This window comes from Mirounga leonina, unplaced genomic scaffold, assembly GCF_011800145.1.
Source record: "Mirounga leonina isolate KUSES-001 unplaced genomic scaffold, KU_Mleo_1.0 Mir_127, whole genome shotgun sequence".
In the NCBI taxonomy this organism is placed as follows: domain Eukaryota; kingdom Metazoa; phylum Chordata; class Mammalia; order Carnivora; family Phocidae; genus Mirounga; species Mirounga leonina.
Window position 1 is genome coordinate 75,419,011 of NW_023270316.1, and position 27,699 is coordinate 75,446,709.

A 27,699-nucleotide genomic window follows, 5' to 3' on the forward strand; every position below is an offset into this window, starting at 1 on the left:
TTAAGCCTCAGTTTCCTCATCTAGAAATTGGAGTTTTTTGCTCTATAGGATAATACTGAGATTAAACAGGGTTAAGTGTATAAAAGTTGCGAGTGTGCCGCCCAGAACAGACTACACACTCAATAAATGGGGGATACCCATAAGGCAAAGGTGCCTTTGTGAATGAGATTTAAACTAGGCCCTCCGGCTCAGATTTTTCAGGACACTGACCCTGTGTTACCAAGTCCCAAGGCTGCATCCCCTAAGTAATAACTTTGTGGTGTGAGCTCCAAAAAATACAGTGCAGCCAGGTTTATACACAGTGAAACCGGAACAAGGCACAGAGGAAGGGGATGCCAAAGCGAATGTGATAAAGCATTCAAAGCCAAATATTTCACACACAAAAATCCCATTACAATATTGCCAAAAGCACTATTCAAATTCCCCTGTTGCCAAAAAACACTATTTGAGATTATTCGTTAGACGTTAACTTGGGTTTACCGTACCATTACAGAAGAACAGTTAATCTGTCTCTGTAATAATGCGAATGACCTTGTACCAACTGCAGGAAAAAATCCACCCTCAGAAATAAAATCAGGATGCTGTTAGGAAAAACAATTAACCAAGTATCTAATAAACACTGTAAAACCTTGCTGAAAGAATAAGAGACCTAATAAACGCGCGTATCATGCTATCCATATTAAGATGTCAACTCTCCCCAGATCATAATGTATTTTATTTGTATAAACCCAATCAAAATCCCAATAAGATCTTTTAAAGAAAAATAATAGGTACTCAAGTTTATTTTAAAGAATAAGTGTCCTGGGGCGCCTGGGTGGCTCAGTTGGTTAAGCGACTGCCTTCGGCTCAGGTCATGATCCTGGAATCCCGGGATCGAGTCCCGCATGGGGCGCCCTGCTCAGCGGGGAGTCTGCCTCTCCTTCTGACCCTCCCCCCTCATGTTCTCTCTCTCTCTCTCATTCTCTCTCAAATAAATAAATAAAATCTTAAAAAAAAAAAAAATAAGTGTCCTAAAATAGCCACCCCACACACAAAAAAAGGAGTAAGATAGGGCAGCTTCCCCGCCAGGTACTGAAACAGAGCACCCAGCTCTAGTGATTACTGGCAGTGAGGTACTGGTGCGCAGCAAGAGCAGTGATGCTTGCAAAGCATCAGGGGCTCGATTCTATTACTAACACAACTACCCATCTTTACCAACCCCATTTTTCAGATGATAAAGCTTAAGGTCTAGAAAAGTGAATAACTTGCCCAAGATCACACAGGTTCAAGGCAAGGGTCTGAACCCAGCCGACTCCAGGAGTCCAAACTACCTCACAAGAAAAATACTAATGTCCATTATCTAGAGATCATTAAGAAAAAAAACCGTACTAAATAACCTGGTATAAAAATGGGCAAAGGATATCAACATGCAATTACATTAACATGCAAATGGCTAAATATATATTTAAAAGCTCAACCTCACAAATACTTATTACTAAGATTGATAATATCTAGGGTTACAGAGAATACTTGGAAATGGGTACTCATACATGCTGCATTAGTGTATTACTTACACAGCAATTTTGGAAGGCAATCTGGCATTAATAAATACAATCTGTATGCCTTTTCAGTAATTCCTCTTCAAGCATCAGTCCCAAAGAAACATTAAACATAAGCACAAAGAGCCACGTACAAAGATATTCACCGCAGCTTTTTCTGTAAAACTGAAATACTGGAAAGAACTGAATTGCCCAAGCACAGAGAATATGCTATGGGATGGTACATAAAAAGCGAATTACATGGACTGACATGTAAAAACATGGTGATCTATCATTAAAGGGGGAAAAAAGCAAATCATAGCACATACAGATTTTTAACCTGTTTGTTAGGAAAAAAAAGGATCTAAGAGAGAATGATAAAATGTGAGAAAACGAGACAGAGAAAATAAAAGGGAAAAGGAAAAAATGAACATTTGTACACGTTACATGGGAACCAGCATTTTTTAAAGGGGTCCAAAAGGATAGACACCAAACTATGAACAGTATATACTCAGGGGAAGAAAGTGGGATTAGGGCCTGGGAGTTGAAGGGGACTTTCACATTCTACCCAATATTCTTCTATATAACTATGTTTTTGTAATCTTGAGAAGACAAAAAAGCAAGTGACAAAGAACTTACTATCTTGTGTTCACTCTGTAATTTTTTAAAGAAGCAATATATTTAACCTGGTAAAAAGAAAACACTAAAAACCAACCAAAGGGAATAAAAGAGCAATAAAGAGAAAATTACATATTAAGAACAACTACTGACACCTATAAAGATTCAAAGCAACTGACACAATAAATTTTATTGTTTACATAATGATAGGCTCTGGACAGAGTGAAGACAACGGGACAATGACAACACATTTAAACTATCACAAATTGATCTGTTACAAATTTCCAGTGCTTCAACATATTAAAATGTAAAATATATAAAGAAAAAAATAAGAAATATAAATACTCAGATTTTTGCAGCACAATGCAACGTCCTTTTAAAAAAAGGTTTGCTGTAATTGGGTATTTAATTCCGACAGTAATTCAAAACACAAAATCCCACATTTTCCTACCCTTCCCCAAAATCTGGATCTGGGGATTGCAGTATTAGAGAAGTATGCAAAAATAAAAACAACTTCAGTGCTCAGAAACAAAGCATTTTCCTTATTTTAATGCATCAAGGCGCAAAAGTTTCAATTCCAAAAAGCCAATCATTGCTATATGCGGATAAATAAAACAGATTTAACAACACTTTAATAATCAAACCCAACTAACATTATACTAAAAATATATGTGTGTGTATATATATATATATGCAATACCTATTTTAGAAAAAAAGGTGTCTTGGTGAAAATGATTCTGAAAATATTCACTTGATGCACATTATGTACAAAACCTTCTATATAAAAAATTAAACTATTTTCAATGAAATTCCATGTTCACATCCCATTTGAAAACTGTACTTGAAAGATAAGTAGGTCTACCTAATGGTTTCTGTCTGAAATCATGGCTAAGGCAGTTCTCTTTCCAAGGGCCCTCTTTTTCACCCACTCTATGTCACTAATACTAATATAGACAAATATTACATAGATGCAATCTGACATGCCTATGTGCTATTACCTGGAATTCTGTTCACTGTTAAAACGGGATAGTTTATAGTTGCTACAAAGAATACATTTTTTCTTAAAATATATTGTTTCTCTATTCCAAATTAAGCACTTACTTAAGACATTAAGAGGTTGATAAACCACTCCATTTGGTGTCAATATCAATAGCCCTATAAGAAAGAACTCTGTATTGGAATAGCTAGAAAAGTTTCCACTAAAGTAATAGTGCATCCTTCACCTGCATAGAATCAATTTGGCTTAACAGCTCTTTGCCCCCAGACACCAGTCTGGAGTTCAAATATGCTCTTGAAGGTTCATCTCAGATATGAGAAAACATCTCATATAGGCAATATGAGGGTATATGGGATAATAAAAGTTGTTAAAGTCTGTTCAATGATTCTTACAGCACTCCTCACTCAGAGTAGCTGTTAGAGGTTAACGTGGAAACAAAAATGGAAAAGACTGGGGGGCAATGAAGCAGAGTTGGTCAAATATTTACACCAGTAATCATTTCACTAAATCTTTAAGCAAATAACTGCACTGACCTGGTACCTCTAAGCTCATCATTCTACAAGCACTGAGGATTTGAAGCTTAAAAGGTGAAAAATAGAATACCCTTAGAAAAGGGGAACAAGTCTGAGGCAAAAGTTGTAGGTCTGTAAATATATATTTTATATGAACACACAACTGTGTGTATTATTCTGTATATATTTACATATGTATTCACAAGATGCCCTGCAGTGTAGTTCAAAAGGCCTTTATCAAGGAACAAACTGATTCTAGTATAGGACTCAAGAGTTCATACCATCTGTATAAGAAACAAATGTGCATATATTCACATCATGTAAACCTTATCAACAAAAACATTGCTACGACACTAGGTTAAATAGGTTTTACTAATCAGTGATGTAATCAGAACATTTCTTACACTGACAATCAAAATAATGAAAAATACACAACTGGGTTTCAAATTCACAAGAAAAAAGATATTTAGCATGGCAAACAAGAACAAAGTTCAGGTTCCAGAGTAGGGAAAAATATCAAAACTTTATAAATCTCCTGGGATGCAATTTAATTACTGCATCGATTTTAGAAAAATAGACTCATAGAATGAACGATGCTGCTATGAATTCTCTCAACCACATCAACCCATATGTTTATCTTTTTCCTCTTTTGTTTCCAGCTGGAGGTTTCTTCAACTGAAGGAGTTGTCCTCCTGTTCCAAAACCTGCAGAGGCAGGATTGGACACCCCAAATGTCAAACCAGCTGATGCCGTGATGCCAGGATTGCTGAAGTTAAACCCAGATGTACTTGAGCTGCCAAAGCCTTATGTTTAGGGAAGAAAATATTCATATCAGAAGTTAAATAACAAAAACAAATATAAAAAATGGGGATGAGAGGTAAATTTCTAGCTAAAAGAATATATAATCTATAAAAATAACAAGTATCTTAGAACCCTAACTTTGTAACATGGAATTTTACAGGAAAATAATTTAGCTAACAACTAAGAGGCACCTTTAAATAAGACAGAAATTTAGTGATCCAGGCCAAAAGAGAAACCTTAGCACAAATAACTGAACTCTACAGAAAACTTCAAGTTGTCAGATACTTTCCTGTTAATTAAATATTCCATGGTGCCTTCCTCCTCAGCCCCTCTAGAAACATATTATCAACATGTAGAAGAGAGACTTCACAACCTTTGGGCCCACTCCTGTAATCCTAAGTCCTCCAAGAAGGCCTTAACCCACGATTTTCAGGGCAATGAACACACCAAAGAGTAGTACCAATTGTTCTGATTTTATAAGAACCTTTGCAAAACTAAGATCAAGAACTAGCACTGCCTACTTAACTAAAAGTACCATATTTAGATTATAATTCTCAAACCACTGAATTCTACTGTTATTTTACTCTTTTGGAACTGCTGATTTTAAATACCACTTAATATTAAATGGAATTTCCTTAATATTCCCTCAATTTAAACATAATTTAATAAGTATTGTCATTATTTCAGACATGCTATTTATTCCTAAGCACTGCATGTTAAAACAAGCCATTATTTACGAACATAGAGGAAATGGAGAAGAAATCTGGAATTTTCTACTCGAAGAGTCAAAAGATTATATACCTATTTCAAATGAACAAAGAATCGCGTTGGTGGTATAGTGGTGAGCATAGCTGCCTTCCAAATGAACAAAGAATCCAATTAATCATCATGTCTAAGCCTGGTGTTCTTAAAACCAAAGGGACTGATAACTAAAGAACATCTCTTTGGGAGAAAAATTATTCTCCTAAATAAATAACGATAAAAACTGGGTTAAAACCTTTATAATCATGGGTTATTTTTATAATAATGAAGAGACTTGTTTAACCACTGAAACTAGTCTTTGGGTTTAAAAGACTCTCTACTTAGTTAAAAGAGGACATAATTACTTATTATATCAAACTAATAAGTCTGGTTAGAAATATTTCACAAACCTTTTAGTTTATGAGAGAGAGAAAACTGTATGATTCGTTAGGCTTGCATGCTTCATTCAGGGGGTAGAAACTGAATCAGGGATCATTTTTGGATACTGGAAATAACAATACTTATACTTTTAAATTAAATAATTTGCATCTTTAAATTTGCCTGAAATTCAGGCCAAAAACACACAAACCTGCACTAAGACTTCCTGAGGGTTTATTTGTTGTTCCAAATCCAAATGTGGAGGCCCCTGTGGTGCTGCATCCAAAACCAGAGCTAGTTCCAAATCCTAGTGGAAGGGTAATAGAGAAATATACAATGGTATGTAAAACATAGGTTAAAGGATACTGACAAGTAAAACCTAAAATTATCAAAGGTCTAATAAATACAGTGCTATTACAGAAACCTGTGCTTTACTCTTTTGCATAAGGCTTTTGGAAGAATCAGGTTAAATCTGAGATAAACATTTTTTATGTATTTAGACTAAATTTATGACCCATCAGTAATTTTTAAAGAACAAAGCTATAAAGAACAAGATCATATTAGTATTTTCTCTCCCAAATGGACTAGGAATGTTAGTGATCATTCAAATATGATGTCAAACAGATATAAACATAGCTACTTAGGGATATTTCATTAAAAAAAAAAAAAAAAGACTGACTAAATTCATAAATAAGCATGACATGCACAACAATTTAAATGCCAAGTACCATAAGGTTAACTTTACTCTGCTTTTTACCAAAACGTTTTCACTTACACACCTTTACCACTGAAAACTTGCATAATTACAACATAGTCAATCACGTTAAATCTACTCAGTAACGGTAGTCTCCTGTCACATACCAGCCGATGTTAACAATTGAGAAATTTAGAGTGAGAGCATTCATGGTTTTTCTCTTAATAATACTATTCACAATTTAAATAAAGAAATATTTTTCATTATATAAAGTTGAAGAGTTGATTCTGCTAAGTAAAGACTGTTTCCATTCCCTTAAAAGTCAAGTGCTCTAAAAATAAGATTCAAATTCTTAGGCTACTCTGCAACAGCTTATCTAAAATACTGAGTTTGACAGTATTATGGCCTATTACGCTAAGAAATATGATAGCAAATTGGATTATAGATCATAGGACATATGCTGTCTGCCAAAATTCTACTAATTCCAATAGAGACTACTATATTAAGTAACCTTGATTGCTCACTGGCTTCCCTCTTATGATGATGTATTTTAGTGGAAATAAGGGAACCTTATTCATATATAATGAATGACAATACAACTGTTACAATACACTCTACTTTCAAATACCCATACCAGAGAATTGTGAATATGTTTGTATTTAGCATGACGACTTATAGAAGACTTACCTTACTAGTTAGAATTAACTTATAAAACTATTAATTGCTACATATACAAGTATGCATAAAGGCAAATATGCCAAAAATGCTCAGGAAAAGACAGAAGCCGAGCTGTTCAATTATAAAAAAATTATTTCCCCATTCAAAGTGTCATTTACAGAAGAAGAAGATAATGATTAGTAGGATGTATGTCCAGAAGTAGTTTGGACTCCAAACCGATGTTATTAAGACTACTGATTTTTTAAAGTTAATTAAATTTATTAAAACTAAGTAATTTTCAATTTCACATTTTAGCATATTGCTTTGAAAATATGAAAATCCCTACCAATTAATTTTACCTCTCTTTTGTACTTACTATTCACCAAAGATGAAATGATTTTTTTAAGTTCTAAATCTAATACTAGAAAGCACTAATTATGTTTGGAGAACTGTTTTTGTCAGATGGAAACTTCACTTCCAAAACAGCAGACCCTCTTAGAAATTTTTTACAGGCTACTATCAATTCAAATGTATAATAGTCCATTGCAATATTAGAAAAGTGAAAGTGTACCTCCAAGGTTTGAAGAACCTAAGCCACTTGATTGCAAGCCAGTGCCAATACCTGAGCCGAATGGCGTTCCAAAACTAACTCCCAGAGATGGCTGTGGCCCTGGTATAACAAAACAAAACAAAAACAGAAACAAAACAAAACAAAACAAAAAATGGGGGGGGAAAAAAAACAAATTTGCCTTACTCTTTCAAGATTAAAGTTTCTTTATGAAATTATTTTTTAAATAAACAGTGATTAATTTTGACAAATGCTATTTGCTAAAACTCAATTTTCAGGATGTCTCCCCAGCCTGATTTATCTATCCTAACTGATTTACCTATCCAAAACAAAATTGTTTTTAAGTGACTTGTTTGTGCCATACAATTAAGAGGCTTACCACACTGAACGATGAATGTTAATTTACCCTACTAAGTAATTTGAAATCTTTAATGTATTGTAAATTATAATTCTTTTAGTTTTACTTCTAGGATGGTTTTAGATCTCCCCACTTGTTTTCTGATGAAATTACTTGGTGTAATCAGTAAAGGTTTTTATTTTTTTTTCTTTTTAAAACAAGCTCCTTACCGTTAGAGTCAAGTCTCAACTGATCAGACTGACACTAACGTGGCAAAACTATCATGTTACTTCATAAGAGTAAGTACCAAAAAACTAGGCATCACTTTTTATATGAAATATGAATAATATATACAATAAATAGATAAAAAAACAAGACAATGTTTTATTTTATTAAATTTATTGTTCATTTTAAAGCAAATCAATTACACAGTAACATGACAATTCCAACTTGTTCACAAAAAGTGATAACTGAGTTCTATTATTAAGCTCTGCTACATTACACCACTTATCACCTGATTAAATAAGATAGATAATGAACATTTACAAAGGCACCGCTGTGTACCTTGACAGATTCAATACATTCAAGATTTCAATTCAGAAGTTTCTTTCCAACATTTTGGAAAATGTACTCAGGTGCAGAACAATTAGTCATCCTTTTCCCGTTTGTTACTTTAAAGATTTTGGCTGAGTTTGTTTGGCAAGAATAGCATCAAACTTACTAGCCTCTCTTTTTAACTACTTTTTTTTTCTTTAACTAAGCAGAATACAAAAATCTAAAAATCTCTCATTTGATAAATAATTTATGAAAATTATTCAATAAATTTCATAGTACAATCTTCAGTCTTGTCTTTTTCAAGCACAGTGATCAGTGCATCTCAAAGTTGAGGGAACTGCCAAAGTAATATACAGTTTGAAATTTAAACTTTTCAAAAAAATCAAAGCCTTCAAGTTGTTCAATGAAGAATGAGGTTTGTATATTCAAAAGGTAGTGTAAAATTATAAAGCATTAAAAAAAAAAAAAGAGGAAGCTGCATTTTGCTACACTGGGACAGAAACTGGACTTTTCAAATAGCTTCTACCCAGAAAATAAAGAATAAGAACTAATAGCAGCCAGAGTTCTTATACTATTATTAAAAAATAAATTAAAAAAGGATTTAAATTTTTACATCCAGTTTGAGATCAATTTGAGAATAAAATACCTGCCTAGCAGCTCTTTTGTAAAATGTTACTATAGGAAAAAGAAACTAAGCGTATTACTCTCTTATTTCTAACAAAAATAACACGTAGAAAACACACGTCCAGTTTCTTGAACACTGAGAGACCTAAGTGTCACATGTTGATAGGAGGCACTGCTGGTGGAAGACCCTAAAGAATAATGCACACCACAGCCCTCAACCCTACAAGTCATTAAGAGTTACTCAAATAACATGCTTTTTGTTGTGTGTGGGTCTGTTTTTAAGAGTAACCCTAATCATCAATATTCAGGATATAGGTAATCAAGAACTCTGACATGACAAGACTTTCCATTGCACAACAGGTACATGATACTTTGAGTTTTGTACCTTCACACAAATTCTGAAGGCAACATCATTTATAAAACTAGTAGGCAAATGTATAACATTTTTTAATATTAAAAACTCATGATAAATATCTCCCATGCCAAAGTATTAGCATATATTACACTCTGGCCACCATATAAATTAGTTTCACTATTAGAAAGCAGAATCTAAATCCTTCAGGCAAAAGTCACGTAAACAATTCAAGAAATCTGTTTCAAAATCTGAATAGTCATTCAATGAGAGGCTTAGTTCCATAAATAAAACCAAGTTAGTAGTAATATATCCCAATAATTGCCCAAAGTGAAATCTTCATGTAGAGTAACATTTTACAAAAGTTACCATATAATATATTCACACACAACAAAATCAAGTTTAGCACTGTAATTCATATTTTCCAGAATAAATTCTACTTTCTTAAAAGTAAAACTGCATTCACAGGAAAAGGACTAAAGTGCTAAAATTTTTTAATAATTTTCAATAATACTCAAAATACCTAATGTAATTAGTATGATTATTCCTAAGTCATATTTTAAAAATAATTTTTCTTAGAAACAAAAAATGCCTTTTCCCCAATTTGAAAAATTTTACTTACTGATTTAATGGGGAATGTTCCTTTGGTTGTTAAATACAACAAAACCACAAAACTACAAGAAACTAAAATGAAATACTTAAAGTTTCCTATTTAACACTACATCTTAAATGTCCAAACCTACACTAAAAGCTAGAAATTAGGAATTCCTAACAAAATGTCTCAGCTCTCCTTAAAAATAGCAGCTAAGTCACATGAGAATAGTCTTATTATGTAAACATCAAGAACTTTTAAAAGTGTCAAAACACAACAGCAAAACTTAATCCCAATACATTAGCTTAAAACAATCTATCCTAAGTTAAAATCATACTGATAATCCTAATGTAAATGTCTTAAGCTTTTTAAGAGGCTTCAAAAGCACTGATGGACAAGTGTACTCAAGATCTACTAATATGTCATTTATCCATGTATTGATGCTTATTTCATACATAATTAGCCTGCTGGTTTTTCATCAATTCTCTTCAGTCTTCAGAAGCAACAACCATAAATCATGCAGGCCTAATCTCTATTATATTTTTTCATTAAAAAACACCAAAGAAAAGTTAAGAAGTCACTTAAATCCATACCTCCAACTCCAAGAAAGACTACGCAGAAACCACCCTCAGAAGGTAGAAGCCTAAGAAGCTATCTGCACTTTTTACATTAATGAAGTCAAGAACTCATATGCAACCAAAAGCAAAACCCCTGACAACTCAGATCTTGCACAGATCAACAGTGATGTATAAAAACAGCACACCAGCTTTACCTAACTGAATCTAGATGGTCTTTAAAATTTGTTATTGGCACTTAAAAAAAAAAAAAAAGATGTCCTCAAAGTCACAAGACATAAAGAATAAGTCACTGAGTACAAAGCACAATGCAAGAATTTCTCAACAGACTGTAACTCATGAAAGCAGTACATATCTAAGAGACCTCATCCATCTCCCTGTAGTGGTGACATGACTGGAATAACTAACATTCTAAGATGCATAAAGGAATGCACTATGGAGCTGGGGAGGCCTTCAAAGAAACAAAAGGAAAAAGAGAAGACATAATGCAAAACTGTTATTACTATTGTTTAGCTTCTCAGTTCTAAAAATCCACACAACTCAAAACGAAAACAATGTAAGACTGTTTAAGGTTGATAAATTACAATCCTGCCAGCCGATGAGGAAGCCCTTACGTGGGTTTCAGAACTGCAGGGAACACAGAAAGCAGTCAAGTTTCCCTGAAGTGTGGCAAAAAGTCACAATAAAATTAAATGAGCAAAGGCTCCTCAAGATGATTACGGTAAATCAAGCTAACATTCTCCACCACGATGGAGAGCAAACACCATACTCAACTCATATTGTTTACCTTTGTATCCTCGGAGCCTAGCACATAGTAGGCACTCATATGTACAGAACGAACTTATATCTTCATATGTCCATGAGCCCAAAATGCATGACCTCTCAAGACTGTCTACATAAGAGAACTAAAAACAACAATGCTGACAAGTGGTTTTGCTTCAAATTTAGTTGTATACCACAGAACATAATTCATTTATACCATGACATTTCAAGTAACTGACCTTTCTCAAGTTGTATTTATTAAAATGGAAATCCTTTATATTTTAAAGAATACTTAACCAAAACCCATGCTTATCTAATCTATTGTAAGATTAATATTGGCTCTAAAAAGTAAATTGGTATTATGTTGGTTTGATTAGTTGGTTAAATAATCAGAACTGATAATCACTAATTATGGGACTGATTCCTACACTGACTTGATAGGAATCAGCCACATAATGACTTTTTTCCCTCCATAACTTGAGAATGGAATTCTACACTCCAGCCAGCTAGAGAACTACTACAGAGTGCCACCGTGAGCCACTATTCACACGGGTCCAGCCATGGAATGTGGACGATTTGGCATAAACCAATCATCAGCCATTCACTGATGGTAAGTCAATTCTGTCATCTCCAAATGTGAAGAATAATTTTTAAACTGCCGGTACTGAAAACCAGAGAATGCTTTCCTAGTAGAGGCAGCCTGAATGCAATCTAGATATGCCTGTGTTTTACTCTTTTTGTACTATAATTTACTACTGGACTATATGGAACTCTCAGAAAGACACATGCTATAGGAATAAGCATTACTCAAAAATGTATGAATGAGTAAAGTAAAAAATCAATATCCATTGAGACATTTTCTATGTCATACTTCAAGCCTGACAAAAAAAGAGACTGCAGAAGTAAAGACAATAATTTCCAAAAGACACAGGACCAAACTCCACATTGCAGAACTAGACTACAAAAATGTTTCTCTTGTTAGAAGTGGAATTAAACCAAGGACTAAAATTATCTGCTTTCCAGTATCTCACCAATTATTTTCATCATCTGCCCAGCTTCCCAGTTCATACTTCTTAATGTGTAATCCAGAACATCTCAAAACATCTTTTTCCTGCTCTTGCTACTGTTCTGTTCATTCTGAAAAGGTACAAATAATTCTAGCATGTACTTTCTTCCAAATTTGGTTAAGAGGACCTGTACTCTGTTTCCAGTCATTATGCATAAAAACAACCAAGTGATCTTCAACACACCTTCAGTCATAACAATGTACTTCATCCTAAATGTGGGTAACTCTGTAATCACTATGTATGAGGAAACGAGAATGCACCATCTATCAGTATCATATATGAAAAATGCAATGTGTGGCTGGATTATCTCTGACTTTAAAACAATAAATGATACAATCACGATTTTAGAATCTAATATTCTTAAATGTAATCCGGTAGTGAAACACCATGTTCTAAAGGGCATTTATAGCAATACAGCAAATAACATTAAGTAATTCACAATATTCAATATCCAATTGATGTATAATTATTGCTAAGACTACCCTGCATTTTTTTATCAGGTATGTTTATAATTGTGTCCATCACAATTTTTAGATTGTATTGGAACAGCTACTCATAGAAATTTCTTCAGTGCTAACACAAAAGGAAGACTTAGAAAAATGCACATCAATGTTCTGCATTTGAACAGTAAGAAGCTATAACTTGAATGCATTCAGACCTGTAGCAGGCTGTTGCTGCTGTGTAAGTGTTGCAGCCATGGCAACGGCTGCTGCATTTGGCATGCTGCTGAAAGGAGTGGGTCCAGTAGTAACTCTGGGTGCATTCTGCCACTTCTTGGTTTCTGCTCGCCTGGCTTCAAACACATCTACAGCATCTCCCAAGAACATTTTCCTATAGCCAAGGTACTGTTCTTTTAGCACCTAAACAAAAGAAAAAAGAGACAGTTAATAAGTTCTTTGTTGACTTTGGAAATATATGAATAATCTAACTAGGAAATAAGTAAGCAGACAAAGACACTGCCAATATTACACATTCGCCCTTAAGTGCAAATCAAAGGGAGGCATGGTGTGGGAAGTGATGCATGCAAGCTCTGTTACTCTCTTAAGTATTTTCTTCCCTATTTTTGTCATGTCTTTACAATAAACTGCCTAAAATATTCTGGCTCCATGATGCCCTCTTTAAAACGAGTTAGCAAAGCTTTTAAACAAGCAAAGTAATATCTAAAATTCCATTTTCAATATTCCAGTTTTTCACGTTTCCCCCTCCAACACCCAACCTTTTGATAACTTTTACATTCAAAAGGCTAAAAACTAGTAAATGCCTTCTTTAAAAGGCCTGGGTGACACGGGTTAAAATAAGAGGTTACCTTAGCAGAGAGAGCTTGGAGGGTATAAAGAGAACTTTTACTTTATCAATATTATTTGACTATTTTACAGTGAGAATGACTCATGTTGAGCTTGTGTCACCACACCGGGGGGGTGGGATAGTGAGCTTATAATTTCAGATTAAGAAAGGAAAATTACCAAGGTCATAAAGTGGACTGGTTCAAGCAGTGCAACATCTGCCCTGATTAAGGCCATTAACGGGAGCGATTCTACTTCACATCAGAATTACTAAATACTTTCATTAAAGGCTTAATCTAATTTGGATCAGTTTCAAACAACTTTTTGAAGAGATGCAGAATTTTCAGATTTCCTACCATTCTCAGCAGAAATTAGTAAGGACTAGCCTTTTTGGTCTTAACACATAGAGCATTTAGAAATCTATTATTTACAGTATTTAAAAGTTATCATCCTCTTTTGTGTGGACATCAGTATTTGATGTTCCAGTTCCAAACTTTCCTACCTCTACAATGTATTGAAGCAGGCCTGCCAAAAACTGAAAACTGCGGGAAATCCAGTCAGAAGTAGGGTATGTGATATCAGAAGAATGAATTTTATTAAAATTGATCTCCCCCTAATCCATCCTCCCTTTTCTCTGTGCAACTGTGCAATTATATGCACATACCCATGCAATGTTTGGCATCGACGGCCCATAAATTTTAGTTCTACTTCAGGTACTAGAAAATAATGACCTGCCTTAGAGACTTGAAAGACAATTGGTTTAAGGAAAGGGAAAAAAAAAAAAACCCAAAAAAAACTGACCTCAGCCATGATTTATATAATTACTGATACAATGTCCAATTTTGTTAATGTCCGTGAAGACTGGCTGGCTCAGGTAGTTTAAGCCTGTTTCAGCAGATTATCTCATGAAAAACAATACACAAGAAACAAAAATAAAAAAAAACCCACCTCTTGTGAGATTTCTATAAGTAAGTAAATCTCGAAACTATAGTTTGCTCACTAAAAACAGCTGAAAATAAATGGCAACACAGCACATCTGCTCACAGAACATCCTTTGGTTCTTAGGAATGTGCATTACAAAAAAAAGAGCAGGTTAAATTGTCATGTCAAGTTTATCCAACATGATCAGAGGTGATTTTGTGTGAATCTGTCTCACTGTTTTATGGTCATGTTACTGAAAAGGGTAGTCTTCAAAACAGAGAGGAGAAACTGCCATTGAAAAAGCATGTATGCTTATAAATGACATATCTGGAATTTGCTTTAAAATATTCCAGGGGGAAAAAGCATCTCTGTGTGGAAAATTGATAAAGCAAGACCAGCAGAATCTTGATAATGATTGAAGCTGAGTGGTGAATGAAGCTGAGCATTCATTACAATAGTGCCCTACTTTCTGTGTGTGTATATCTGAAAACTTTCACAATAAAAATTAAGAAAAAAAAAAATCTGTACAACACAGACTTCAAAATATCAACAGGGAATCATCTTTAGCCCTTTAAAAAACTAAAGTAATGGGCGCCTGGGTGGCTCAGTTGGTTAAGCGACTGCCTTCGGCTCAGGTCATGATCCCGGAGTCCTGGGATCGAGTCCCACATCAGGCTCCCGGCTCAGCGGGGAGCCTGCTTCTCCCTCTGACCCTATCCCCTCTCATGCTGTTTCTCTCTCTCTCTCAAATAAATAAATAAAATCTTAAAAAAAAAAAAAACTTAAGTAATATTTATTACAGACCTATAAATTTCAAGAAAATTCAAAAAAAATTCCTTCTTTAAAACTAAATTATCTAAGCGCCATCTTTCACGTGGGCGGAAGAAGTTGCTGTTTAGTTTTCGTTTCCTCGTGGGACGCCGCAGAAATGTCTTCTGTGCTGCTTCTGAGCTGGAGTTGAGGACTTGTTGATTACCTCCCATTTACCAGGATCACAGCAAATTAGATTTAACTGTGACTGGCATGCGAACTATCTGACATCAGACATGGATGAGGAATATTGCTATATAAACCACAAGCTACTGTGAATAATGCTGCTATTAACATGGCTGTACAAATATCTCCTTGAGACCCTGCTTTCAACTCTCCTGGGTATATACCAGAAGTGGAATTGCTGGATCATATGAGACTGGACAAAGACTCAGAGGAGTCTCCTGATCCCGCACCCAACCGTGAAGCAGAGGCTCTCTGATTTCATTGCATAATGGCAAAGACACTGTTTTACAGGCTGAAACCAAATCACTGGGATAGAGATAGCGTGCAAAATTGCAGGGAAGGAAAGTTGCAGGAAAGGGAAGGAGACCCTGGAGAGAATGGGGACAGATGTGGGAGCTGAAGTAGAGGACAAGACGAGGGGGGTTCCAAACTATGGCAGGGGCGCCAGAATGGGGGAAAGCAGGAGGAGAATATAAACCCCAACTATTGCATAGTTTTATGAACAATGTACTGATGTGTACTGTTTCTAGCCCTCTCATCAACTTAATTCAAGGCAAAGGTCTCAAGGATGGAATGTTGGAATTATAGAACTGTGCCCAGTAAACAAGAAGTCAAAATCCATGGTTTTTCTCATTACATAAAATTGTCATATTAAAGTTACAAATGTTATCTCCAAAAAAAAAAAAAAACTAAACTAAATTATCTAAAAAATTTGGTTTGGAATTTTAAATATATTAAAGCAAAGGTCCAAAGTATGCTCATTTCAAACATGGTATAATTTAAATGGTTAACTTTTTAAAAAATCTATTACTATGCACCAGATTAAAATAAAAATGAAAATAATGGTAATCTCAAACTGTATTCTACGCAGGTACTAATTTATTTAGACTCAGGTTTGGATACTTTGAATTTTAAAGGTTTTTCTGACTATATAACTCCAAAAAAGAATTTAATTATATTTGCCTAACTAGCTGGAAAAAGTATACTTACATTTAACATTTCACTTAAATTTGAAAAACTAACATTACACAAGATACAAAATATTCAGTGACAAATTATTTTATATTATTTAATAAACACAAATAGCTCCCTGTATTTAGAAGGGAAAAATGTAAGCATTTGATGACCAATAAGTATTTAAAACATACGTAAAATTAAAGCAGTGCAAAATGATTTTGCTACTAAGAATGTTTATTTTCTGTAGTACTGCTTATAGTGGTAGAGATGGAAACAACCTAAATGTCCAACAAAAGAGGCCTGGTTAAGGAAACTATGCATGTATATACAATGAAATCCTATATAACTACTAAACATGATGCTGAAGAAATATACATATTAATGCAGAAAGTTGTTTATAATATACTACTGAAAAAAGTTAAAACAGCTGATTGCATAGAATACTTGGATCTTTTTGGGAAAAAAAATAGATCACTTGGGTCTAGATATACAGATATGTGAACTGGTAATGAAAACTTACCTTTACATTTTCATGAATAGACTGAAGTTGTGCAGCTAAAGCTACAAATGTTTGATAAATTTTCTGCATAGCCATTGACAAATCTATAAAAGAAAATTATATTATCACACAAATATCTATGTAACACAACTGGTATTTCTCTACTACTTGAGTCCAATTTTTGGTACAGTTTAAAGCATAGGAGGAAAAAACTACATGAATAGTTGCACGAATAATGAGAAGACAGCACAGTGAGCACACTGAGAGCAGCGTGTCTGCATTAGTCATCGGGGGAAGGGAGGAAGCCCTGAGACCACTGTCCTGGTTAGCATAGTAAGAATTCATAATAAAGCACTTTCTACTTACAGAGAATAAAGATCTAATCAAGGCCTTAAGGAAATTTTCCTATAGCAGCTTAAGACAACTACTAGTAGTTATTCAGAATATCTATTATGTAATGACACCTTAACCTTTCTCACCAAAAAACAGTGCTATCCAAAAAAAAAAAAAAAAAAATCACCACAGAAAGCATGTTACCTTGAGGGGTTATATGTGAGTTATTTGCTTGAGTGGCAAGATGGTTTTCTAGTTCTTCGATCTGCTGTCTGTACTGCTGAAGCTGTACCTCAAACTGCTGAACCAAGATTCTGAAGTAGCTACACAAAAACATTTACAAAGTCAGATCAAAGTTTTAAAAATATTATTTTCCTTACACTCAAAATACCAAATAAATAAATATATGTCCCCATTTAAGTAGGCCTTGACTTAGTCTGACGACCTAATGACATAGCACAGATATTATTGAAAGAAAAACTAAATAAGTTATCAAGGTATCAAAAATAGATGCACATCCTTACTCTAATCATGAAAAATCCCAATCAAGGGATAATCTACAAAACAGCTTTATACTCTTCAAAAGAATCAGGGTCATGAAAGACAAATAAAGACTGAATGGGAGAGAGTAAGGAGAAATAACAACTAAATGCAAAGTGAATAGGATCCTGGAATCAGAAAAGTACACTAGTACAAAACAGATCAGATCCTGGAAAATAAAAAGCACTTTAGTGGCAAAGTCAATAAAATTCAAGTAAGTTCTGTAGCTTGGTTAATAATATCGCACCTATGTTAATTTCCTATTCTTGGTGGTTAACGTTAAGGGAAGCAGGGTAAGGGATATAAGGAAATTCTTTGTACTACCATTTTTCAAATTTTCTTAAGGTCTAAAATAAGTTCAATGTAAAAAGTTTTTGTTTTTTTTTAAAAGTGCAATTGTCAGTCAGGTTTTACAAGCAAGTACTTAGGGTTCTTATATTTATAATCTAAAAACACTATAGTGTTTACAGAAAAAACATGTAATACTACTACTATTCTGATAAATTTAACTAGAGAATGCCAAAAAGATAAAAGGGACCTTGAATAGCATGCAAAGCCTGCCGAATGTTATTCTGTAAGAAATGGAGAACTATGAAAGCTTTTTGCAGTGGAAAATGACACAATGCACCATTTTAAAACCAGCTCTGATGGCAGCATGGAGAACAATACAGAGGGATAAAATACTAGAGGAAGTCCAGTGAGGAAGCACAGACCATGCTAATCTGAGTAAGATAAGAGGAGCATTACTGTCTTTGTTAATTTCCTGATTTTGATCATTGAACTGTGGCTATGTAACAGAATATTATATTTAAGGAATACACATTGAAGTACTTTAGCATAAAGGGTATCATGTCTGCAAATAACTCAAACTGTTCAGGGGGGAAAATATGTATATACATATAGAGAGCAGGAAACAAAACAAATATAGTAAAAATATTAACATGTAAGGAAACTAGATAAAAGATACAATGGAATTCTTGGTTTTATTCTTGAAACTTCCCTATAAGCCTGAAATTATATCATAATAAAAAGTTAAAAGAAAAAATAAAGTGAGGGACCAGGAATCAGACGGACCTATACCACTCACAAGCTCAGGGCTTCACCTCTTCATGCCTCAGGCTCCTCATCTCTAAGAATGGAATAGTAACAGCTGTAAAGGTTTTGTGGAAAATGAGATAAAGTACGTAAAGTGCTAAGCATACCGCTTGGCATATGGTAAGCATCTGATAAATATTAGCTTATTATCTCTAGCAACAAAAAAGGATATAAAGAAAAGAAACAAGATAGAGATCACATGGCAACTACACAAATACACAACCTACATGATGAGACTGCAGGTGGATTTTTTAAATTTTAACTTATCTACATCTTAACTGCTGTTCCTGAAAACTTATTACCTATATGAATAAAACTATGCAAATAAGTAAAAGGGTTAAACTATTTCTAGAATGCCTGTTTAAGGAAGGGATGATCATAAAATTATTTTTAAATTAAAAAGTCCTTATTGATAAAAATACGTTTCTACTACCTGCAAAATTTAATATAGTGGAATAGGCCCTGTACGTAACAGGCAAATAAACTATAATTGCATAATAGTGGTTAAAAGCTCAGATCTTAGCTGTCACTTACCCTTCAATAAAATGAAGGTAAGAACTGCCTTCTTAGGGTTATTATGAGAATTAAATGGAGAAATACATGTTAAGTGCTTATTAACCCAGGTTTGCTACAGAGTAAACTAAAAATTCTTAGCCTGTGTATTGTACTGTTTTGCTTTCTTATGGTGAGAAAATCTAGTAACTTACTCAGCAGGAGCTGTGTTTTCATGTTGGAGTCCAGGTGGTGTTTTCTGGGTTCTTAAAGCTATTTCAGCATTCTTTAACTCCTAATAGATCAGGGGATTAAAGAAAAAAAAGACCAGTTAAAAATACCAATTTTCTGGACTGAAACTTCAAACAATGCCACTCTTATGCTATGAGAACACGCTATGTTTAACCTGCTTTACAAGTTGCTAAAACCTCTTCCCAAAGAAGACAAAGTACACCTTTAAAAAATTTTATGATAAATTTATAATGAGCTGCTGATCTATTTTAAGAACTATGGACTCAGGGCACCTGGGTGGCTCAGTCGGTTAAACGGCTGCCTTTGGCTCAGGTCATGATCCCAGGGTTCTAGGATCGAGCCTCACCACAGGCTCCTTGCTCAGCAGGGAGCCTCCTTCTCTCTCTGCCTGCCAACCCCCCTGCTTGTGCTCTCTCTCTCTCTGACAAATAAATAAAATCTTAAAAAAAAAGAAAAATAACTATGGACTTCTGTAAAATTCATGAAGTTAATTCATCTACAGCAAAAAACTCTGCTATTATTTAAAAATCTTTTAATATACAAATACAGAAAATGCTATTTTAAAAAACCAAGGTGGTAGCAATAATAATGTTGAGGCTGATGCAGCAGGAGTTAACATTCTGGCAACTTACTATGTACCAAGCACTAGCTAAAGGCTTTATGTGTACATGGTCCATCCTCAATAACAACCTTATAATGTATGTGATGTCTCCCTTTATACCAATGAAGAGGGGAACTTACAAGGACACGAGGTAACTTGTCCAGACCCATGTAGCTGGGATACCTGAGACCTGCATCAAAGCAGCCCCATTTTAAAGCTTACATACCTAACCATTCTTATATTGCCTTCTACTGTTCCTCAATGCCATTCCTCTCTTTTAGCCAGTGGTTTTTCAAGACTGATACTCTGGTTCTACCCCCTTACATCCCACACTGCTATCACCTCACTGATTTTCAACCTCTATTTAAGTTCTTATTTAAAAAAAGTACCTTAACTTTATATTCCCTGCAATAACCTCTTGCATTCGTCTTACTGCCAAACTAAGTCTCTAACAGTCTCTACCTGTTCTTTCCACTTCCTTTTCATTCTTCACCTCAGTCTTCCATCCTATCCCACGTTAGGACAAATGCCCTGGAGGAATCTGGACTATTAACTCTGAACCCTGCCTACCTCTTGCCAGGCCCAGACTCATAATCAGTGCTCCTATGATACCTAACTGCTTACAGATCCTCAAACGTGCCTATTTCGTGGCTCCATGCCTCTGCTTGGTATTCTTTCTACCAGCCTGGTGAACACTCATTATGTTCAGGATTCAGCATAAAGGTATCCTACTCTGGACAGATGATAAAAGTGCCCACTTGAGTTCTTTGTGCCTCTATCATACCTTGTACCTGGAACATGTTACCCAACTGATTTAACTCATTCTCCCTAGTATATTTTAAGTCTTTTGACCCCAAACACTTCTGTTGAAGTGCTCTGTGTATAACAGATCCTTAAAAATGCTCACTGACTGCATGTAACCTCAACAAACCATTGGCACCTGCCCTACCCAAAAAGAAGAGATTTAAATTCCTTTCTTATTTAAACTCTTGAGTTATGTAACCAAAAAATGAAGGATTTAAGAGATTTTGCTTTCATAAGATTCTGGTCAATCACAACACTGCTCCTCAGAATTGCCTGCATTTCCCAAAAAGGCTTTCTTTGAAGAAAAGGTTTAAGGGTTAAAGAAGACTAATAACTACTTCACTAAGGGAGTCAGAATATTTTCTCAACTGATAATTCACTAAACTGTAGTAGAGCAATAATTCCTGAATTAGAAATAAGAATCTTAGATCAAATTTCTTTGATATCACCTAAAAAATTTTCTAAACTCGACTTAGATGACTTTTTCCTTACGGAAACTTTGACTCATCCTCTTCTTCATTTGCCACCTTTATACTCTACCCAATCTTTTATTATTTCATTTACACCACTAGTCTTTTAGTATCTTTGGGGTTGGGTCTTTATCTCTGAAAGACTATTAACAAGTCTGATACATAAAAGGTATTCTATAAATATTTATGAATGGAATCATCCAGTGCTAGAGTTACAATGGATCCCATTATAGCATTCATTTCTCTTTTTCTTAACTTTGCTTCCTCTACTACTGTGCTAATGACCCTTCCCATATAATTTATATAATTTCATATATTTGACATATGAAATTTATAATTTCATGTAATGTTTAATCGGAGTCTAAACATTCTCCACTGTCTAAAAGTGTAACTAACATTTCCTTCCTCCTAGAAAGATGATACATACATATCTGATGATGTATACAGAACGGTAAGTGGAAAAAAAACATGGGAGAATATCTTAATCATATTTAACTAAAGAGTTTGTAGGCAACCAGGAAATCTGAAAGCAGACAATAAAGGCTTTGAATTCCTTTTAAACATCATAGTTTAGAATAACTACTTTAGTAACACATTTTTATTAAAAATATCACAAAGTATTCTCTAATAGTTGACTTGAGGACACATAAGCACATACAAACTTCCAATTTTAAATCAAATAAGTCCTGGGGATTTAATGTACAGCATGGTGACTATAGTTAATAATACTGTATTGTATATTTGCAAGTTGCTAAGAGGGTAGATCATGAAAGTTCTCATCTCAAGGGGAAAAATTTTTTTAAGTATGGTGGTAGATGTTAACCAGATTTGTTGTGGTCATTTTGCAATATATACAAATATTGAATCATTACATTGCACACCTAAAACTAATATAGTTTTATATGTAAATCATATTTCAATAAAAAGGGATATATGAGCACCTTTAAAATTTTTACTTAAATTATTATCACTTTATGAAGAGCATAGCACTCTGATAAGCCCATGTTTTAAAAAGGCATATAACAGGGGCGTCTGGGTGGCACACTTATCATGAGATCAAGCCCCACATTGGGCGCCCTGCTGAGTATGGAGTCTGCTGGAGATTCTCTCCCCCTCTCCCTCTGCCCCTCCTGCTGGTAAGCGTACACCTTCTCTCTCTCGTTTGCTCTAAAATAAATAAATCTTTAAAAAGGCATATCACATAAAGTTCATTAATAGATGAGGGAAAACTCTAGGGAAAGATTTCTAGACTGCCACAATCAGATCAAGCATATTTTATAACTGTGAAATATAAAACAAATCATCTACCATCAATCTTCCCCAACAATGTAGATAAGAACTATGTACTATATATTTTATATATATTATACCATAGAAACAAAAAACAAGTACACACGAGTGACAAAAACATGAGCCTCATTAACATTTTTAACTAAGACATAAGACTAGCAAGTCATCAGAATTATTTATAAAGCACGATATAGTTATTTTATCACTGGCAGATTTTTAAAAACGTATTTTTCTGCCCAGCTTGTATAATATAGCAATTTAGCCAGCAGGCACTCTTAGGAAGCAAACTAGTTAAGAGTATCACCTCTAGAGTTGGATTACCAGGGTCTGAATCCAAGGTCTTCCATTTATTAACAAAGCTCTCTGCCCATTTTCTTATTTATATAGATAAGATAAGAGTGCCTACCTCATAGACCTGTCATGAAAACTAAACTGGACTAATAAATATAAACTGCTTAAAATACTGCCTCATAAATAGCAAGCACTCAATACAAACTAGTAACTACTATTATTAAAGCAGCTTAAAAGTACAGAAGCTATATGGTTTTCTTATAGTATATCTGTATCAAGTCTTATTTATAGTCTATAAAAGAATGATTTCCACTTACATAAAACAAAACAAAACCCTACAATAAAATGACTGTAATTTAGTTTACCTGAGCAGTTTCTATTTTCAACTTGTCAATATTGAGGGTGTTTCTCTGTAATCCACTGGCAGCCAGTGACAGAAGCTGCTTCAGAGCTTTAATATCTTCTTGTACTTTAAGCATGGCTTTTGAAGACATTCTACTAATTTCTTCTTGTACCTGCTTTTGTTCCTTCACAAATTTCCTAAGAAGATATATAAAACTGACTTAAAAAAATACACTTTTGGTTTCCTACAGGAAGAAAGTACATTTACAACAGGTTGGTCAGAGTCCTAGTGTTTTAAGAAGGAAATATTAAAAATTCATCTACAGTTCACATGTTTTTTTCAGAATGACAGTAAAAAAATTTTAATTCCTATTATTCTGCTTTCTCTCCATTTATAAAAATATTAAAATTTTTACCCAAGCTAAAATGTTTAAGAGGAAGAAGAGATGTTCCCCCTAAAATTTATTCTAACATTCTTCAACATGATTTATCTAATTATATTTTACACACTTACTGGAGATTTTCAACATCCTGGCAGATGACAGGAGGTAGATTTTCATCCTTCAGTGCTTTACTATCCCTAAGAAAAATGCCACAGATGTATTAAAGCCATTGAGATTATAAAAAGCTAACAGCTGAGTTCCACTAAAGTATGTGTTAAAGCGGACGAAATATAGCAAATATTGCCCATTTATAGCTTTCATGGTTGATTTCAAATCTCTTTATAAAAAACCGTAAGTTTCCTGACCTTTAAAGTAACTTTGCCACTTCATCTGACAGGGAGATTTCTTTTCTAAAAAAACTGGCATCTATCGTTAAGTACACATAAATGCATCTGACCAAATGTTTAAGAAAAAAATTAGAAAATACAACAGATTAGATTAAATATTGAACTAAGTTCCCCTGGCTCAAAAATTCTGACTGACCTTTTATTCAGTTCAAAAATATTAAAGCATTCATTAAAGAAAGTCTACAAAACTTCTCATAATGAGATGCTCACTATATTTTAATAATTTCAATTTGTTCTTCAACAAAATAAAAACTAGGAATAGGCTAAGGGAATCATAAATACTTAATGAGGATAGGAATAGGTGAAATTTGGCATGCTGTAATGTAATTATGAGTTAAATTTCAGTCACACATCTGCTACTACTTCCTTGATATAACCCTAAGCAAACCTCAATCTCTTCCAGCTTTCTCATTTATGTAATAGGGCTAAAATATACACAAGATGTTTTGGAGGCATGAACTCGATCATTTATTTACAAATGTTTTATTTAATGTAATACAAATTAGGTGAGAAAATATAAGTAGTAGTAAAAATAGTGGATCTTCAAACATATATGATGTATATGGAGGCTTTTCTCCCTCTTCATCATAAGAAAATAAATGGTACTGGTATAGTAATTTACATATAAAAGGTATATATATGTAAAATTGAGCATAAAGCATTCTAGAAAGAATTGGTTATAAATTTTCCTAATAATTAAAAATGAAAGATTTGACCTTCCAAAATCTTTGCATATGTTTATTATTTTATTTTAGACAAAAACTGATTCAAAGAATTTTTCTTCTAAATGCCTATATGGTTTCATTTACTTCCAACGATACCACTTGCCTATAAATTAACAAGTAAAATTCTTCAATTAAAAATTGCAAACTTACTCTGGTCTTGTTCCTGTTTTATCACCTAGAAAATTCAAGAAGCTTCATGTAAGAACAGGTCATTTAACAATGTATTCCAAATTCAAGTTTTAATTTAACACAAACTAGGGTATAAATAGAAACTGCTAAGCATTTTTTAGACTGCCTCTTATACATCATGTGAGGTCATGAGTTGTCATAAACTCCAAACAAAACATGTTATGGAGACATGTTTGTGTACATATAAACAGACAGTTATGTAGCTAATTTGTATCTATTTCTTTAAGGGCAAGAATCTTCCTCTTTCAACTATCTTCCATGAAAAAGATTCTTGCTTAGTGCAGTTTAACTCCTGAGAGTTTTACTTGATGCTTTCTTAGGTACTAGCAGTTTAGAATACTAAAATATGTCAGATTACCTGGACGTCTCTAAATATTTCACAAAAGCAGCAATTTTTTTTAAAGATGAAGTTATTAATATGTGCAGATATATCAACTACTTTCTCACTAACACCTATTTAGTGGTTATCATTAACAGTATATGTCTAAAAGTAGAAAAGAAAAATTTTCCGTCAGCAAAATGCAGTGACTCCCTTTCTCCTTTTCCAAAATTTATTTCACACTACAAAATAAGACCTGCTTAATTAAGAAAATACAGGAACACACAAAACTTCATCCCACCAGAGAACCTTAATGGTTCCTCTTATAACCTATTTCTGCACTTACACACACATTTTTAAAAGCAATCAAGATGATTATAAGTTATGCTAACATATTTTCTCAGCATGTTGTAATTAAGTCTTTTCCAAGTCACGTAACATGATTTTAAATGACCACAGAATACTGATGACATAGCTGTATCAGAACCTTTATGTCCAACCCTCTTCTTAACGTATGAGCATTCACTATATAAACAATGCTGCTATAGTCAATGTCTTCATCTCCAAATACTTGTGCATGACTTTATTTGTATTCCAAAAAAAGAGGAATTTATAGGTCAAAGATTACATCAGGGAACGCCTCTGACATCAAACTGATCCTTCAAAACAATTGTTCCACTTTATCTTCCCACCTACTATGAATAAGAGTACTTTTTCTACCACACCCTCAACAACAATGAACATTTTTTTAAAACAATCACTGCCAGTATATAGGTGAAAAATGCCACTTCATTATAATCTAAATTCATATTTCTGACAGTACTAAGTAAAACATTTCAAATGTTAATTAGACAAGTACATTTCTCCTTTAGTGAATGGCCTATTCAGGCTATTTGTACATCTTTGAGGTATGTTTCTCACTGACTTCTAAGAGCTATTTCAACATTATGCATATTAATTCTTTGTCTCATATATATATTTCATGTGTCTATTTCTAAAATCAGACCCTAATTTTAAGACACATCTCAATTTCAGAGGTTAAAATGTGAAAAAATAAGCATCTAGAAATCAAGTATTTTTCTTCCAATTTGTCATTTACCTTTTGCCTTTCTCCATGGGGTTTCTTTTGTTTACCTCTTTAATCTAACTATAATTATTTTTCCATATTTTGTATTTCACTGATTCTAAGATCTTTCTCTTTCATAGTTTAACATTTCTGAAATTGGTACCCATGTTCTACAGATGGGGGTCTTTGATTGGATGAGACACAGTAATATAAAGTAGGAATTTAATTTTTTTTCCAAATAGTTCAACTTTTTTATTCATTAATGTACTATTTTGCTCTTTCCTTGATATTCCATTTTTATTATATTCACAGAAGTTTATACAGACAGACCTGTGTACATAAAACTTAGGCCTGTTTTTAGTCTACTGTGGGCCCTGACTAGTCTATCTAGCTTTGCATCTGTAATACCTGTGGACTGCTATAAAAGCTCCCTAATAGCACTCTGTAACTGTTCTTGCCCTCCTGCACATTATCTTCCACATGGCTGCCAGAATGCTCTTCTTCAAAAATGTATCTCAGAGCACCTGGGCGGCTCAGATGGTTAAGTGTCTGCCTTCGGCTCAGGTCGTGATCCCGGGGTCCTGGGATCAAGTCCTGCGTCGGGCTCCCTGCTCAGTGGGGAGCCTGTTTCTCCCTCTGCTTCTGCCACTCTGTCTCTGACTCTCATGAATAAATAAGTAAATAAATAATCTTAAAAAAATAAATAAATAAAAACGTATCTCATGTCACATTATCCACATCAAAACCCTAGCAGGTCTCAACTGTCCTCCATGTAATTACAAAACTCCTTAAAGTGGCACACCACACGGCCCTTCCCTTTATGACGTCTGGAATCTGATCTTTCCGTGCTGTAGCTCACTGGTCCTCCAGCAGTTCTTCAAAAGAGTAAAGATCATCCTCATCTCTAGATCTTGCTCTATGCTACCCCCACTTACAGAACATTGTTTCCTACCACTCTTCATCTATTAAACCCAATACTGTAGGTCCAGGCTAACTGATATAGCTACTAGAGAAACAGAAATCCTTCACATTAAAAAAAGAATCCCTTGACATGTATAGCAGGTTAAATGGAACTGATGTGGTACATCAGGTCATGT

The 27,699-nt window shown here is 34.1% G+C and overlaps 1 protein-coding gene across 2 annotated transcripts in view; it reads right to left on the minus strand.

The window, feature by feature from the left end:
• Nucleotides 1–2,295: 2,295 nt before the first annotated feature.
• NUP58 (nucleoporin 58) overlaps nt 2,296–27,699 on the minus strand; it is a 40,221-nt gene continuing 14,817 nt past the window's right edge. For both annotated transcript variants that reach the window (XM_035003671.1, XM_035003672.1), the window contains 10 exons: nt 25,179–25,203; nt 24,028–24,093; nt 23,537–23,711; nt 19,679–19,758; nt 17,541–17,659; nt 17,025–17,107; nt 13,006–13,207; nt 7,487–7,585; nt 5,776–5,871; nt 2,296–4,447 (listed from right to left, as the gene is read on the minus strand). In XM_035003671.1, the coding sequence (XP_034859562.1) occupies nt 4,278–4,447; nt 5,776–5,871; nt 7,487–7,585; nt 13,006–13,207; nt 17,025–17,107; nt 17,541–17,659; nt 19,679–19,758; nt 23,537–23,711; nt 24,028–24,093; nt 25,179–25,203 (1,115 nt within the window). In that variant the 3' untranslated portion in view covers nt 2,296–4,277. The remainder of the gene's footprint in view (nt 4,448–5,775; nt 5,872–7,486; nt 7,586–13,005; nt 13,208–17,024; nt 17,108–17,540; nt 17,660–19,678; nt 19,759–23,536; nt 23,712–24,027; nt 24,094–25,178; nt 25,204–27,699) is intronic.